Source organism: Bactrocera tryoni, unplaced genomic scaffold, assembly GCF_016617805.1.
Source record: "Bactrocera tryoni isolate S06 unplaced genomic scaffold, CSIRO_BtryS06_freeze2 scaffold_11, whole genome shotgun sequence".
Lineage (NCBI taxonomy): Eukaryota > Metazoa > Arthropoda > Insecta > Diptera > Tephritidae > Bactrocera > Bactrocera tryoni.
The window spans coordinates 23,436,608-23,451,607 of NW_024395824.1; the positions used below are offsets into that span (position 1 = coordinate 23,436,608).

Here is a 15,000-nt window from a genome sequence, read left to right on the forward strand (position 1 = left end):
CAGTCTGACTCTGCCATCAGATCAGCAACTCGAGTCTGCCCCAATATGTGGGTGTACCGCAGATTCCAACAGACTCAAATATGCTGATATTAAATTGGAATAGCTTACAGCAATTTGTGTTTGCAAGACAGCTTTTTAGAGGGGCAGCGAAATTGTTTGTGCGTAGCCAGACAGGAATTCGAAGTTTCAGTTCTTTAAAATCAGCGATAAGAAGTGAGTTCGGTGTGAGACCAACGTCACTCGATATTCATCGCACATTGCAGAATCATTGTAAGAAAAATAATGAAAGTTTTTGTGAATATTTGTTTACTTTGATAGAAATTGCCAAGCCATTGAATTTAGATGAAGAGAGTTTAATTTTGTATTTTATTGACGGAATCCCAGATTCGAAGGTAAATAAAACGGTTTTATTCAAGAGCTCAAAGAGCAGTTAAGAGTATATGAAAGTGTTTTCATTGTGGAAGTGAATCTCATTTGGCCAAAGGTTGTGATAAGATAAAGCAGATAAAGTGTTTCAAGTGTGGACAGATAGGTCATCGCCAATTTGAGTGCGATCGTAGAGGCGACGGGCATATTAAAACAGAATCAAAAGACACATTTTTAAACCAATAAGGATGAGTGACTTGATAGTTAGTGCTCCAATTGATACGGATGCTGACGTGTATTTGATGAGATATGATATGTATAAGCGTGCAGGAATTTCAAAGCTTAGCGACAATCTTTTGTTTTTGGGAGGGATTAGAGGCAGTAAAGTATGTACACTGGGTAGTTTTGAAGTAAATATCGAATTGGATGGGATTATTTTCGAAGTAATTTTCCACGTTACTGAGTTGAATGATTTTCCATGCAAAATCATTCTGGGAAATAATATTTTGAAGAACGTAAATATTTGTTTTAGCGAAAAGGGTGCTGAATTCGGCAGGAAAGAGCTGAAAAGTTCAAGTGATGAAGATAGTTTAGAGACAAGGCATGTATGCCAAAATAAAATTGAAAGCGATTTCGTAGACGATAAAAGATTTAAAGGAAAGAAAAAAGAGGGCAACGCAATTGCTAGTAATTTGGCCTTAACCCAATTTGCTGCACTTTGTGATGCCCTTGAAGAAAGAGATACCAATCCAGATACAGCATCAAATCTTGATTTAGGCAATTTGAACGTAAAGATTCAGGCAATAGATGATATTCCTTTTTACCAATCTCCAAAACGTGTTTCATGCGCTGATCAGAAGAGAAGAGATAATTGGTTGAGTGAAAGTCAAAGCAACTCTGAGTATGCTTCTCCAGTTGTTTTGGTTCTAAGAAAACATGGTACGAAAAGGCTTTGTGGTGACTTTAGAAAACTAAAAGAATGAAGAGCTAGAAAATCTGTTACTGTTTGTGTGGCAGAGTATACGAAGGGGTGGAATTCGGCCGCGAATGACGGTGCAGGACGGCCGATTGAGGGAGTGGAACTTGTGGGTCAAAGGTCCACACGTAGCGGACGTGCCTTTTAAATACACCTTTGACCAAAAATTAATTCGTACCACATTCGAACAACATTCGAAATATGCAGTCGACAGTCGACACGCGGACGAGCACGAGGCCAGTTGCAAACAGTTTGAGAAACTAAAGCTAGAACATTTTTGTAAAACTAAAATAAGAACATGTTTGTGAAACAAATACTTTTATAAAATAAATATTTTAATGTATTAAATACGAACCCACCCTACAAATGGGGACTCAACTCTACATACATATATACTTATGTATGGTATATACATACGAGTACATACAAGGTGCGTTTGAAAGTAAGCCGGACTTTTTAAATCTAGCGCCCCCTGGTGGCGCCATCTATATGTCGATTGGTGCGTTAGAATCTGCTATCTTTGTCGATTGTCAAGTGAGAATTTCATGATATTTCATTGATTGGAAGTGAAGTTATTGCGTTTTAAGTGTCAGTATGTTTTTGTGATCGGTGCGAAAATGAGCCTCGAACAAAAAGCCAACATTAAATTTTGTTTTAAAATTGGTAAAACTTTTACCGAAACGTTTCAACTGATGAAACAAGTTTATGGCGATGATTGCCTATCCTGTAGCAGAGTGCACGAGTGGTTTCAACGTTTTCAAAGTGGTCGTGAGGACATAAATGACGATCAACATGTGGGTCAATCAAAATCCGTGATCACCGGAAACTCCAACGAAACTGTGCGTGAATTCATAAAAAATCAGCGGAAATCATAACTGAAATTTATGGAAATGGAATGGAACATCTCCAAAACATCGATTTATCGCATTTTGACTGATCATTTGGGCTTACGAAAGGTATGTGCACGGTTTGTTCCACACAAATTGACTGACGACCAAAAATTGCTCAGAATCCAACATTCTAAGGACGATTATTTAACCAAAAATCACATTTTAACCATTAACCACTCCCCGTATTCACCTGATATGGCACCGTGCGACTTTTTCCTTTTCGGGAAAATGTACTTTCCCATGACAGGAAAGCGTTATGCAGACGTAGAGGCCATTAAAACACTCGTTTGACATGCTTTTGGAACGTGCAAAAAAAAAGCTGTATTGAAGCAGAAGAAGACTACTTTGAATAAAATAAATTGATTTTTTCGAAAAACCATTTGTCCTGTTTTTTTAGTCCTGTTTACTTTGGAACGCACCTTGTATATTAGAGTGATTCAAAAAAAAATGTTTTTTTTTCGTTTCGTACTCGGTAAAATAGGTTCCTAGACACCTCTAAGAAAGCCTCTCCAAACATGAGTTTTAATTGTAACGGGAAGGTCCTCCTACATACAGTTTTCAATTTTTTCTTATTATCAGATAGAAAAATTTATATCTCGCTTCCAACTACTTGAAAAAATATCTTGTTCCTTAGATTTTGTAGGAAATTGAATGCTCTACAAAAAAGGTTTCTAATGATTTTTTCGTTAACCCAACCGTTTAAAAGATATTAACGGTTGAAGTTTGATTATTTTTGGGAAAATTTTTTATTTCTTATGAATTTTATAACTCAATAAAAAAATCATTATGAATAAGGTTTTTGCAGAGGCTTTCTTAGAGGTGTCTAGGAACCTATTTTTCAGAGTATCAAAAGAAAAAAATTCTTTTTTGATCCACCTTAATGTGGATTGATGTTTGACGATGAATATCTCGTAAACGCTTAACTTAATCGAAAAATCATAAGATACCATTTTTATAGAGCAGTAAATTTCCTACAAAATTATGAGTTTCGTCATTCTCGGTACATTTGAGTAAAAATTAAGATATCTTGATAAAATCCGGTGCACGTGATCCTTGGTAGTCTAGGGAGGTTGGCATTGTAGATAATCGGAGTAAGTGGATTGCTACGCCTACAAAATACTGTTGAGCGAAAACGTTTAAGATGCTATTACTAAAGCGGCCCCTAACTAGATACCGAATATGTGAACCAAAGTGCCACTGGCTCACTATTTACTAAAAATGAATACATATTAAATGGGATCAATCCACAGCTTTTTTGAACCATTACTGTAATGAAAAAAGTAAATTAATCTCACTGATATTAATTTTGAGTACATTTTAAAAATTGTAATGTTGATTTTGTGTTGGTATCTTATCAAATAGACGAAAATGTGATAGATAATGTGTTTGCAGCAATAACTTTATTTTAAATATGCAACCCTGTCAAAATCATTCAAATGTTTTTTTTAACTTATTAACCAAACCGGTAAACGGTTTCGCTCCTTCACTTATTCTGCCGCTGTAGAAAAAAGTCATTTCATTTTAAGTATTTTATTATCATAAGATTTTGTAGAGCTGTATATGTCATACATAATAATTTGTTTGATTGTTTGTTTTAATAAATACTATGACATGTCGATAACAATAATTTATTGGTGAATATACGTTCTACGCTTAGTAGTTTAAACTCTGCAATCATATTATACGCTCCGGGCTGCGATCACGTTGTTGGCATTTCTTCCTCTTATCCATATCTGACGCAAGACAGACGAGTGTGTTCTTCGATTATAACAAGCTGGTTTTCGTTTATATTTCTCTTCGAGATTGCTGATGACGTCGGTGTATTCATATCTAGATTAAATAATACAAATATTTTTTAATTGGCACATCCATTTCTGGTGTGACTTGATTTTATAAGCAAATATAAAGTCGTATAAGCTTTAAGTTCACTTCGAAATACTTATGTATTTTGCATATTAGCAGCTTTTTACGGCTGATATACCTATGTGAAAACAACTTTTTGGTATTAGTCGGAACTGAAAATGAACTCTGATCTTTTGTAGTAATAGTGCGCACCTCTAACAATTATGACATGGCGAATTTAATTTCCATTGCGAAATATATAAGGTTTTTTTCCTTTGAGTTTGCTTTATAAAACTCTGCTTGATTTTATTGACAATTTTTTAATAAAAAAATATTAATTTTTTTCGTAGCAAAGAAAACACTCAAAAATATAAATCCTTTGAAAGTGAATTTAATACATCGCTCTCTAAATTCATTTAATCACAAATATCAATATTTCAGGCAATATTAAATATCATATCAGAAAGAATGAAATCGGTTCAACAGATTTCGTGAGAAACACAAACATTTTGGGGTTTTATATAGTCTCATATACTTGTAGTTATAAGTTATAATCAACCAAAAACGTTGCGCTGAGAATTGTAATTGTTAAACTCATTTGTGTATGTAATCCAACAAATATTTTTTAAACAAATGTAAAAATGTATGACTTTTTGATTTTACGATGCGTTACGAAAAGTTGTGAGTACCCCAATCGTATGTTAGCAAAAACATTGAAGAAAAAAATTCAAACGGCTTAAAAGACCCTTTTTCAACCTTAAATTAACCATATGTGACCTGGTCTACGAAAAGGGAAAAGGGAGCTAACGTGCGAAAACTAGTTTTCTGGGAAACAGCTGATAAAAATAAATATAAATTATAAATAAATAAAAGTGAAAATTGATTTTTTGACACCCTTTCCGTAGACCAGGTTACATATATGAATTAAATCGTCGTGAACGGCGGAAGCCAGAAATACTATACTACATAAGGGAGTATTTATTCCATATGGGCTGAAAAGATCTTGTCTTACCTACAAATCGCAATAACCACAAAACAACTAATAAACCCACCTACTTACTGGTTTGTAAAATAAAATTTAATTAACGTCTCATACATATCAAAGAAAAGTGGCACACGTCGGAAATAAATGTAAGTCTTTGCAATGAGGCCTACATTTTCAGTTTTTCAGAACACTAAAGTTTATGGCCCGAATTCTACTCCTTTTGGATGTAAAATGGCGAAACTTGATTTGTATTTGTGCTCGAGTAGGCAAGGTTATAGTCAAATTTCGCTTATTTTTAAATAGTATAAGGAGATACTAAAAGGACTTATCGTCAGCAAGATTGTACTATTAACTGCTTTAGTGGTTTGTGAGATATGATCAAGCCTGTTAGGTTGGCATGCCTCCACTTTTTTTTGTTCAGTATTGTTTGGTATTTCATCATGGAAAGACTTACGGCTGAACAACGTTTACAAATCGTTCAACTTTATAAACGTTCTGTAAAGAATGTGTTTCGCCCGCTTCGCTCAACTTATAGACAACCTACTGTGCGTACGATTCGCAACACAATCACCCATCTTGAGGCCCAGCATATGGAACGACTTGGCGCATTTTGCGCCGTGATCTTAAATTTAAAGAGTTCAAAAAGAAAGATCATCGATAGTTGCAATCTTCAACGAATGTACTTATTTAAATTCAATAAAAAGTGAGAAACGAAAACAACGTGCCTTGCTGAAGGTAGTAATAAACGGATTAACTTATTCGCGAATATTTTCACTTCAGGTGACTGTATGATCTGACATTATCGTGTATAACAGTGTCCATTAGAATAACAATGTGACAGAAAAATAGAGAATATGTATAACAGCTAGAAAAATGTATCTAAAAGAAGGTCGTGCGTTACACTATTTATAACTCAAAAACGGCTGACCAGGAGAAGGACATAGGATACTACATATATACAAACAGTCAATACACAAAGGCTCACAATATTCTCCAAGCATTGTATTTAAAGGTCAACGATGAAGCTTTCGATGGTGGTGGTAACACCGTCTAATGATTGCCGACAACCCGGTTATTTTTCGGTTGACTTAAGTCACCGAAATTAACAAATGTTTAAGCAAACGTTTTATGGTGAAATATGTACAAAAAATTTCAAAATGATCCACCCTCAGAAATAATATAAGTGCTAGATATTGAGAATGATAAAATAGAACTGCAACCAACTACGCAGTGCATTATATTCTCTTACAAATTGATTAATTGAAAGTATATTCCTGAAGTAATAATTTATTATTTGGATTATAACTGGCTCAGTAATCATTCCACATTAGCGGCCGCAAATGGAGATGTTAACGAAATTATTTTCCAGATATAACAGTTGTTGTCAGGCTACCAGATGTATTTTTAATATACTGTTGTTGATGAACGTCTGTTGTTTAAACGTAAATTATCTAGATATAACCGAAATAAAATGACATCATCTTCGGTAGATAATTGTTTCACCTATTATTTATCATCGATTCAATCCACCTCCATTGTATGTACAACCCTAAACACTTGGTAATTAAATTATTATTTTAGCAACCAATTGAGTGGTAAATTCTCTGGAGAAATCGTCCTCGTGTCACGTTTTCCAAAGACACTGTTAGAACGTACAATGCTAACAGAGCTGAATTAAATTGCAACTTTTACAATTAAAAACTATAAATATTATAGTTAATAATTAAGATCATTCATTCTTCTTTATCATCTGAAATATTATCAGCTAACAACTTTGAAAATTGGTCATCAATCATTTTCAAATTAGAAGTAGTGTTCAAATTTTAAAACTTTGGATTCCTACACCGGAATTTTATTCTTAAATACAATTTTACCGTATTTCATAGTTTATAATAACGTATACCGTATCCACAGCTACGCGTGAATAGGGTCTCCTAGTATATATGTACATATGTATATACATATGTGGTATAGACATACATACAAGGTGCGTTTGAAAGTAAACCGGACTTTTTGAATCTAGCGCTCCCTGGTGGCGCCATCTATATGTCGACTGGTGCGTTAGAATCTGCTATCTTTATCGATTGTCAAGTGAGAATTTCATGATATTTCATTGATTGGAAGTGAAGTTATTGCGTTTTAAGTGTCAGCATGTTTTTGTGATGGTGCGAAAATGAGCCTCGAACAAAAAGCCAACATTAAATTTTGTTTTAAAATTGGTAAAACTTTTACCGAAACGTTTCAATTGATGAAACAAGTTTATGGCGATGATTGCCTATCCCGTAGCAGAGTGCACGAGTGGTTTCAACGTTTTCAAAGTGGTCGTGAGGACATAAATGACGATCAACATGTGGGTCAATCAAAATCCGTGATCACCGGAAATTTCATCGAAACTGTGCGTGAGTTTATAAAAATTAACCGAAATCATTATCGATTGTCCAGTGAGTGGGTGAATTTCATGACATTTCATCTATTGGAAGTGAAATTATTGCGTTTTAATTGTTAGTATGTTTGTGTTGTCGGTGAGCTTCGAACAAAGAGCCAACATTAAATTTTGTTTTAAAATTGGTAAAAATTTTACCGAAACGTTACAATTGATGAAACAAGTGTCACGAGACAAAAATACGCCTCTGAGCGTATTTGCCACTAAGTACGCCTCTGATTTGATTTTGACAGAATGATTCGACTCGGTGTGGAGCGGCATAAGAAGACAGTTGTTGGAAAGAAGTCGAAGAGCAACAACCATCGAAGACGGGACGACTGCTATAAAACAACGCTAATTTATTTTTGTATTTTTTTATTAATTGTTTTTTTAAACAAATTTATCATAAAAATTCGTTTGTACTGCTCATGAGTATCATGGTGTGTGCACGGTTTGTTGCGCACAAACTGACTGACGACCAAAAATTGCTCAGAATCCAACATTCCAAGGACATTATTAAAGAGGTCAAAAAGGACAAAAACTTCCTTTGCAATATTGTGGCTGGTGACAAAACGTGATGTTTCCTATATGATCCCGAAACGTAACGCCAGAGTGCTGAATGGAAGGCACCGGACGAGCCGAAACCACAAAAATCGCGCATGGAGAAGTCAAAAGTGAAGAAAATGTTGATTTGTTTTTATGATTCCAAGGGTCTTGTCCACAAAGAATTTGTTCCACCCGGCCAAAACGTTAATGCGATATTCTGCCTTGGAGTTTTGAAGCGCCGTATTCGACGTGTTCGGCCCGAATATCGCGAAGATGGAGGTTGGCATTTGTTGCACGATATTGCGCCGTCTCATCGATCGCCGCTTGTGACCGATTATTTGACCAAAAATCATATTTTAACCATTAACCGCGCCCTGTTTTCTCCTGATGTGACACCGTGCAACTTCTACCTTTTCGGAGAAATGCATTATCTCTTGAAAGGAAAGCGTTATGCAGACGTAGAGGCTATTCAAAAGGCTTGCACCGGCATACTGGCGGCCATAGCGGACAACGAGCTAAAACACTTTTTCGACATGCTTTTGGACCGTGAAAAAAGCTGTATTGAAGCACAAGGAGACTATTTTGAATAAAATAAACCGCCTTTGCCGATAAAAACATTTGTTCTTTTTTTTTTCTAAAGTCCTCTTTCTTTTGGAACCTTGTACTATCGTGTTTGAATAAAGGGTGGTGCGGTAAATAATAGAACTTATTAGGTGACCTACTTATATCCGTATTTCTAATCTTCTTGATATGAGATTTGGATTGGCCGTAAGCCTGTGATCTGTTGCATAAAGTTTTTTCAGAGTTTTTTTTAAGGAAGGAATTGTCGTAAGTTTTGAATGGAAGTTCGACACAAAATTTTTTGTTGCGCGATTTCGTATTGGTTAATGAAAACGATTGTTCTGCTTTAAGCTCATCAGCTGTTAATTGAGGTGAGCAATCGACCTCTTCCGTTTCCGTTTCCGTATCATATTAAAAAATACCCCCACTCTCGCCTCACTCCAACAATCCACCACAGCGTAATAGAAAATGCACACAATTTTTGTTGATTACCCGTTCGTCTTTTCAAATCTCAAAAAAATTATCGTTTCCCAATAAAATATCTCTAGAAGCAGGCATATAACATTGTTGATCTTCTAAGTCTAATGATAAGAATGAAGTATATTATATTGATCTTTATTTAGCAGACGAAGCGATTCTTGGCATTATTAGAGCATTAATACTGAATGTTGTGTTGTTATCTCCCGATGTAATTTGTAGGGAAACCCAAGTAAAATCCCAGAAGTCTTATTATCCAAACATCAAACTGGCATTCTTGCATGCTTACGTCATAAACCTAAACAACAAACGGGATTCTCAGCAATAATAGTTTTTCTAATCCACTTTCCAATAACAAGCGGCACTGTAATTTACAACTTGTATACCCATGGGAATCTTTCACCTGACATACACTTATTGGCAGAGAAGGGTTTATTGTTGGAATTGGATGAAAGTTGACTTTGATTGCGGAGTCTGTTGCTGACTCTTGCATCCACTGAATTTCTTCGTGTAAGGGGTTGTGGTGGCGCTTTCGACAAATACGGTAAGTAAACTTTGAGCAAAAGTTGCCTGGTATGTGCCCACTTCTCAGATAATAGTAAAATAAGCTTTTAGCAGCCACAAATGCTTTTCTATCTTAAACAGTCATACTCAAGAACGCACTGGACTGATGTAGTTCATGCAAACCTTCGAATTTGATGAACTTTAGCTGGAACTGCTCGTGTGCCTGTACATGATGACGCTCTCGGTGTTACCGCCTCCAATGTATTTTCCAAAATCATGTAACATCTGATCCATCGTTATCGATTGAGGAATCAGGTTTGCCTTCTCCTGGTGTTATACTTTCACTACCTATGCATTTCCCTTGCCGGCAAGCTTATCAAGCTCTTCATACTCACGCATTTCGGCCTCTCTCTTTTTTTGTCTGCAAATGCATATAGCTTCCTCTTCAGCTCTCGGTATCTAGCCCATCCCGCACGTGTTGTGGTCGATCGTAACGTTGCGAGGTAGACAGCCTGTTTTCTCTCCGCTGCAACACGGCACTCTTCGTCGTTCCAACTGTTCTTTTGCCCTTTGCAGAAACCAATGGTTTCGTTTGCAGATGTTCGTAAGAAGCTTGAAATGCCGTCCCACTATTCCCTAATACCGAGTTGCTGATGAGTGCTCCCAGAGAGCAGGGTGCAAGTCGAGTATAAAATCGTTCGGCTGCCTGTTGTGCTTCTCGACGTCGAAGTTTCCTTGTGTTTGTTGGCGTTCGTGTTTTGCTGCACAGAGGCGGGTGCGTATCTTGGCTGCAAGAAGGTAGTGGTCCAAGTCGATGTTGGGACCTCGAGCGCACGTACGTCTAAAACACTGGAGACGTGTCTTCCGTCTATCACAACATGAATGATCTGGTTGGTGGCTTTTCGATCCGGGAAAAGCCAAGTAACTGGATGAATTTTTTTTATGCTGGAATCTAGTGCTACGGATAACAATATTTCGATCCTCGGCAAGCTAGATCAGCCTCACCCCATTTGAGGATGTTTGATCATGAAAGGGTTAAAGTCGGCAAGCACATTTTTGATATCGTGGCGAGGGCAGCTCTCATGGTGCACTCTAAACGCTCATAGAATGCATCACATACATAGTTCTTTTTTTACCGTCAGGGCGTGGGCGCTAATCAGCAATATGTTGAAGAGCTTCGCTTTGATGCGGATTGTGGCTAGACGTTCATCCACCGGGGTGAATGACACTACTCGGCGACGGAGTCTCTCTTTATCACGAATCCCACATCGAATTTTCGCTCCTTTATATGGCCACTGTAGTAAATGCCACAAGGACCTACTCGCCTCAGTCTTTAATCTAACGAGAACATCAACCAGCTGGGCAGCGGCGCAGTCTCAATTAAGAGACGGGACATTCCAGGTGCATGCCCTTAAATCGTTATCGTTGATCGAGTGTAGCCAAAAGATAAATAAGTTGTAAAAATAAGTTGCAGGGATATGCCCAATTAACTCATAAGCATTTTAGGTAAAATAGCTCTTCAATAATTAAAGATTTTGGCAAGCCGAGTACGAGCCACTGTTGTGAATCGAAGTTATGAATGAGAATCAGGAAACGTTTTCCACTCAGTCAAATTTCCAGAGAATGACTTGATTGGAAAAATGCTAAGATTTTGTACTTTTTATATATACAATGTTTTGTAAAAGAGAGCCGTGCTCTTACTCTTTTACGCCTTTATGCATATGTGATTACAGAAAAATACTATTGCATTTTGCCAAGATCAAAGCGAGGGAAACACCTTCAGGTGCATAAGGTTTTTAAGTTTCTTATACTTATAAATATACCCATATTAGTGCTAATTTCCATTTGTATTAAAATAACTTACATCTTATATGCGGTATATAGTCAAGTGGAAGTTTGCATATCTTTACATCAGATATAGAGAGGATAAATAAATTATTAATTCGATTCATTTTTGATATACAGGCCATGTATTGGGTAGTCGAAAAAGTCTATTCGTATTTTGTCAACAGATGTCGTTGCAGTCGTGCATTTATCTCCAGTGCTACCAATTACATTGTGTCATACCATATAGAGTTGGAAAGGCGAGATTTTAAGCTTAATTTAACCAAAAAAACATAAAATTCGGGGAAGTTGAAAAACAGTCACAGCTGTTCAAAAATGAGTGAAAATAATGAAGAAATTTTATATTTTGAAATTTTTATACAAAAAAGGAAGAATGCCAACAATGAAATTTGTGAAGTTTACGGATACGATGACATATCACTGATGAAAGTTTCAAACTGATGGAATAATGTCTCCAGCGGAAAAATGCCAAAACGTGGTCGACCAAAATGGAAAAGACTTTTTTGACTATCAATATTATTAAAAAAGGGTTCTCTCCGAATATCTGTAATATATCTCACAGATAAACCGATATTTTTGATAAAAAGTTCGCAGCTGGAACTTGAATAGTTTTGGTATCATTTGGGCAAGTTGGTCAAAGTTTTATCCCGATACATTCATTGATGCTTGTTTTGCATACTGGAAAACATCAGACGGAATTTAAAATTGGGTTGTATGGGAAATAAGTGTAGTTGTAGGCCGATTTAGTTTTTTCGCTCTGGAACATAGACATGGCAAGGCAACATTATATACGAAATTTGGTCGATATCGGCTGAATAGGTCATGATGCCTGTATTTGGCTTTTCACTAAAATATGAGCGGCGCCACGCCCATCGTGCATTTCGACCTCGGATCTTAGAAAGTCTTCTTATAACATCCCAGACGTAAAATATATTTATGTATCGCCCTTTTATAAAAACAAAAACACAACGATTAGCTGACATGGGTTTAGCCGGAATTTTTTGGGATCACCATTCAGTTATTTTCTTCGACTAAGTCCGATATGCTAAACAATCTATAACAACTATAATCGTTTCGGTTGGTTGCTGATAATTGATTCGACCTTGAGATAAATGTTATGTTATGCAATTAAAACAAAAATAATTAACAGTTTGAAATAAAAATAAAAACATGTAAGGAATTGATAAGAGGTGCAAAGGAACATTTTACACTCTTGCAACTAGCAAGAATCAAAGCCAGGAAGTATCTTATTTTGCAAAACGTTGACCAAAGGATCCGAATGCAAGCAATTATATATATGTATGTATATTAGAGTGATTCAAAAAAAAAAAATTTTTTTTTCGTTTCGTACTCGGTAAAATAGGTTCCTAGACACCTCTAAGAAAGCCTCTCCAAACATGAGTTTTTAATTGTAACGGGAAGGTCCTCCTACATACAGTGTTCTATTTTTTCTTAATATCAGAAAGAAAAATTTATATCTCGCTTCCAACTACTTGAAAAAATATCTTGTTTCTTAGATTTTGTGGGAAATTGAATGCTCTACAAAAAAGGTCTACTATGATTTTTTCGTAAACCCAAACGTTTAAAAGATATTAACAGTTAAAATTTGATTATTTTTGGGAAAATTTTTTATTTCTTATGAATTTTATAACTCAATGAAAAAAAATTATTATGAATGATGAAACTCATAATTTTGTAGGAAATTTACTGCTCTATAAAAAGGTCTCGTATGATTTTTCGATTAAGTTAAGCGTTTACGAGATATTCATCGTCAAACATCAATGCATATTAAGGTGGATCAAAAAAAAAATTTTTTTTTCGTTTGATACTCTGAAAAATAGGTTCCTAGACACCTCTAAGAAAGCCTCTCCAAAAACCTTACTCATAATGATTTTTTTCATTGAGTTATAAAATTCATAAGAAATACAAAATTTTCCCAAAAATAATCAAACTTCAACCGTTAATATCTTTTAAACGGTTGAGTTTACGAAAAAATCATAGTAGATCTTTTTTGTAGAGCATTCAATTTCCTACAAAATCTGAGGAACAAGATATTTTTTCAAGTGGCTCTAAGCGAGATATAAATTTTTCAATCTGATAATAAGAAAAAATAGAAAACTGTATGTAGGAGGACCTTCCCGTTACAATTAAAAACTCATGTTTGGAGAGGCTTTCTTAGAGGTGTCTAAGAACCTATTTTTCCAAGTACGAAACGAAAAAAAAAATTTTTTTTTTTTTGAATCACTCTAATGTATATACATATATGTATTTAATACACTGACGGACATATTGCTCGTTAGCAAAACGAAAATTATTACCAGTTATATGGAGTAAAGACACCCGGATATTATATGTTTGTTATAATACATGCGGAGAAGGTCAAGTTTTCACCCACTTTTGTTCATTTTAGACACAAAAATACATTGTTGTCAGTATAATAGTCACCTGGAGGTTCCAAGATCGTTGTGTTAGGCTTCCTCTTGGCTCCCATGATGTAAAATTTAAATTTAAATAGCTTTAAACAATAACGTTATATGGGAAAAGAGCGTGATTATGGTCGGATTTCATCCATTTTCACACTTTGGGTAGAGGTTATTAGATGATTTAAGCTGAGCGCAGTTGGTTACTTGCTTGTAGTAGTTTAGGTGATATGTACATTAGGGTGGGTCGATTCCGGACTTTTTTCGATTCGGGATTTCTAATAGTGCGGAAAAGTTGCCTTAGTACTTCCTTATTCCAATGCAACTTTTTGTTTTGAGATCGATTGCATCTTCAACCCCAACTCCGGCCTTGAAATTTCGGAAATCCGCCTAAAATCGTGAAATTGTCTACCTAGCGCCTGAAATACGCATCTGATGGCAAAATGTATAAAACAAAAGTTATTTGTCACGAGCGAAAAGGCGGCGCGCCACAGCGCAAGGTGAAAATTGTTGCAGCTCTCAGCTAACCTGAACCCACCGCGTGGTGGCTGCTCTTCGGGTTCCTCCCAAGCCCAACCCAACCAACCAACCATATGTCAGGCTTGTTTTAGTCTGAATCTGTGTCAAATTTATTGATAAAATCAGATTTTGTACTAAACTTTGGCACTTGTTGCCTAGATTTCAGTGTAGAGCGGATAAAACGATCACGAGATTGGGGGCCAATAACTTTAGAAGATGCCTCTGTCACCAGTTTGACAGTTCTCTCGACTGCCACGGTGTGAAGGGGGAATTCACTAAATTTCCATACCTCTGCAGTGTCTCAGCTCTTTTATGAGTTCTTCGTTAGAAACTGAACAAAGAACTGGTGGAACAGTCAAGGTAATCGTCTTCCAGTTAATCATATCGTAATAATTATTAGCTTTGAAATTCAGCTTTGGCACTTTATTACATCTAACCCTTCCATTTACAGTGTCAGACTCTGCTTCTCTGGCTGCCAGAAGACGGTCAAGGGCCAACTTTCTGACTTCTATCCGTTCGTCAGTCATCATACTAAGGAGAATGTTTTCAGGAAGAGCAAAGAAAGCATTCTGTTGAATGGATGAATCGACAACCTTGCGCAGTTTAGCAGGTAAGTATCTCGACCTTTGAATTGCAGCATAGAGATG

The 15,000-nt window shown here is 36.1% G+C and overlaps 1 protein-coding gene across 1 annotated transcript in view; it reads right to left on the minus strand.

The window, feature by feature from the left end:
- Positions 1-3,851: 3,851 nt before the first annotated feature.
- LOC120779751 overlaps positions 3,852-15,000 on the minus strand; it is a 195,399-nt gene continuing 184,250 nt past the window's right edge. Inside the window, exon 4 of the mRNA XM_040112134.1 lies at positions 3,852-4,062. Coding sequence (XP_039968068.1) covers positions 4,057-4,062 — 6 coding nt within the window. The 3' untranslated portion in view covers positions 3,852-4,056. The remainder of the gene's footprint in view (positions 4,063-15,000) is intronic.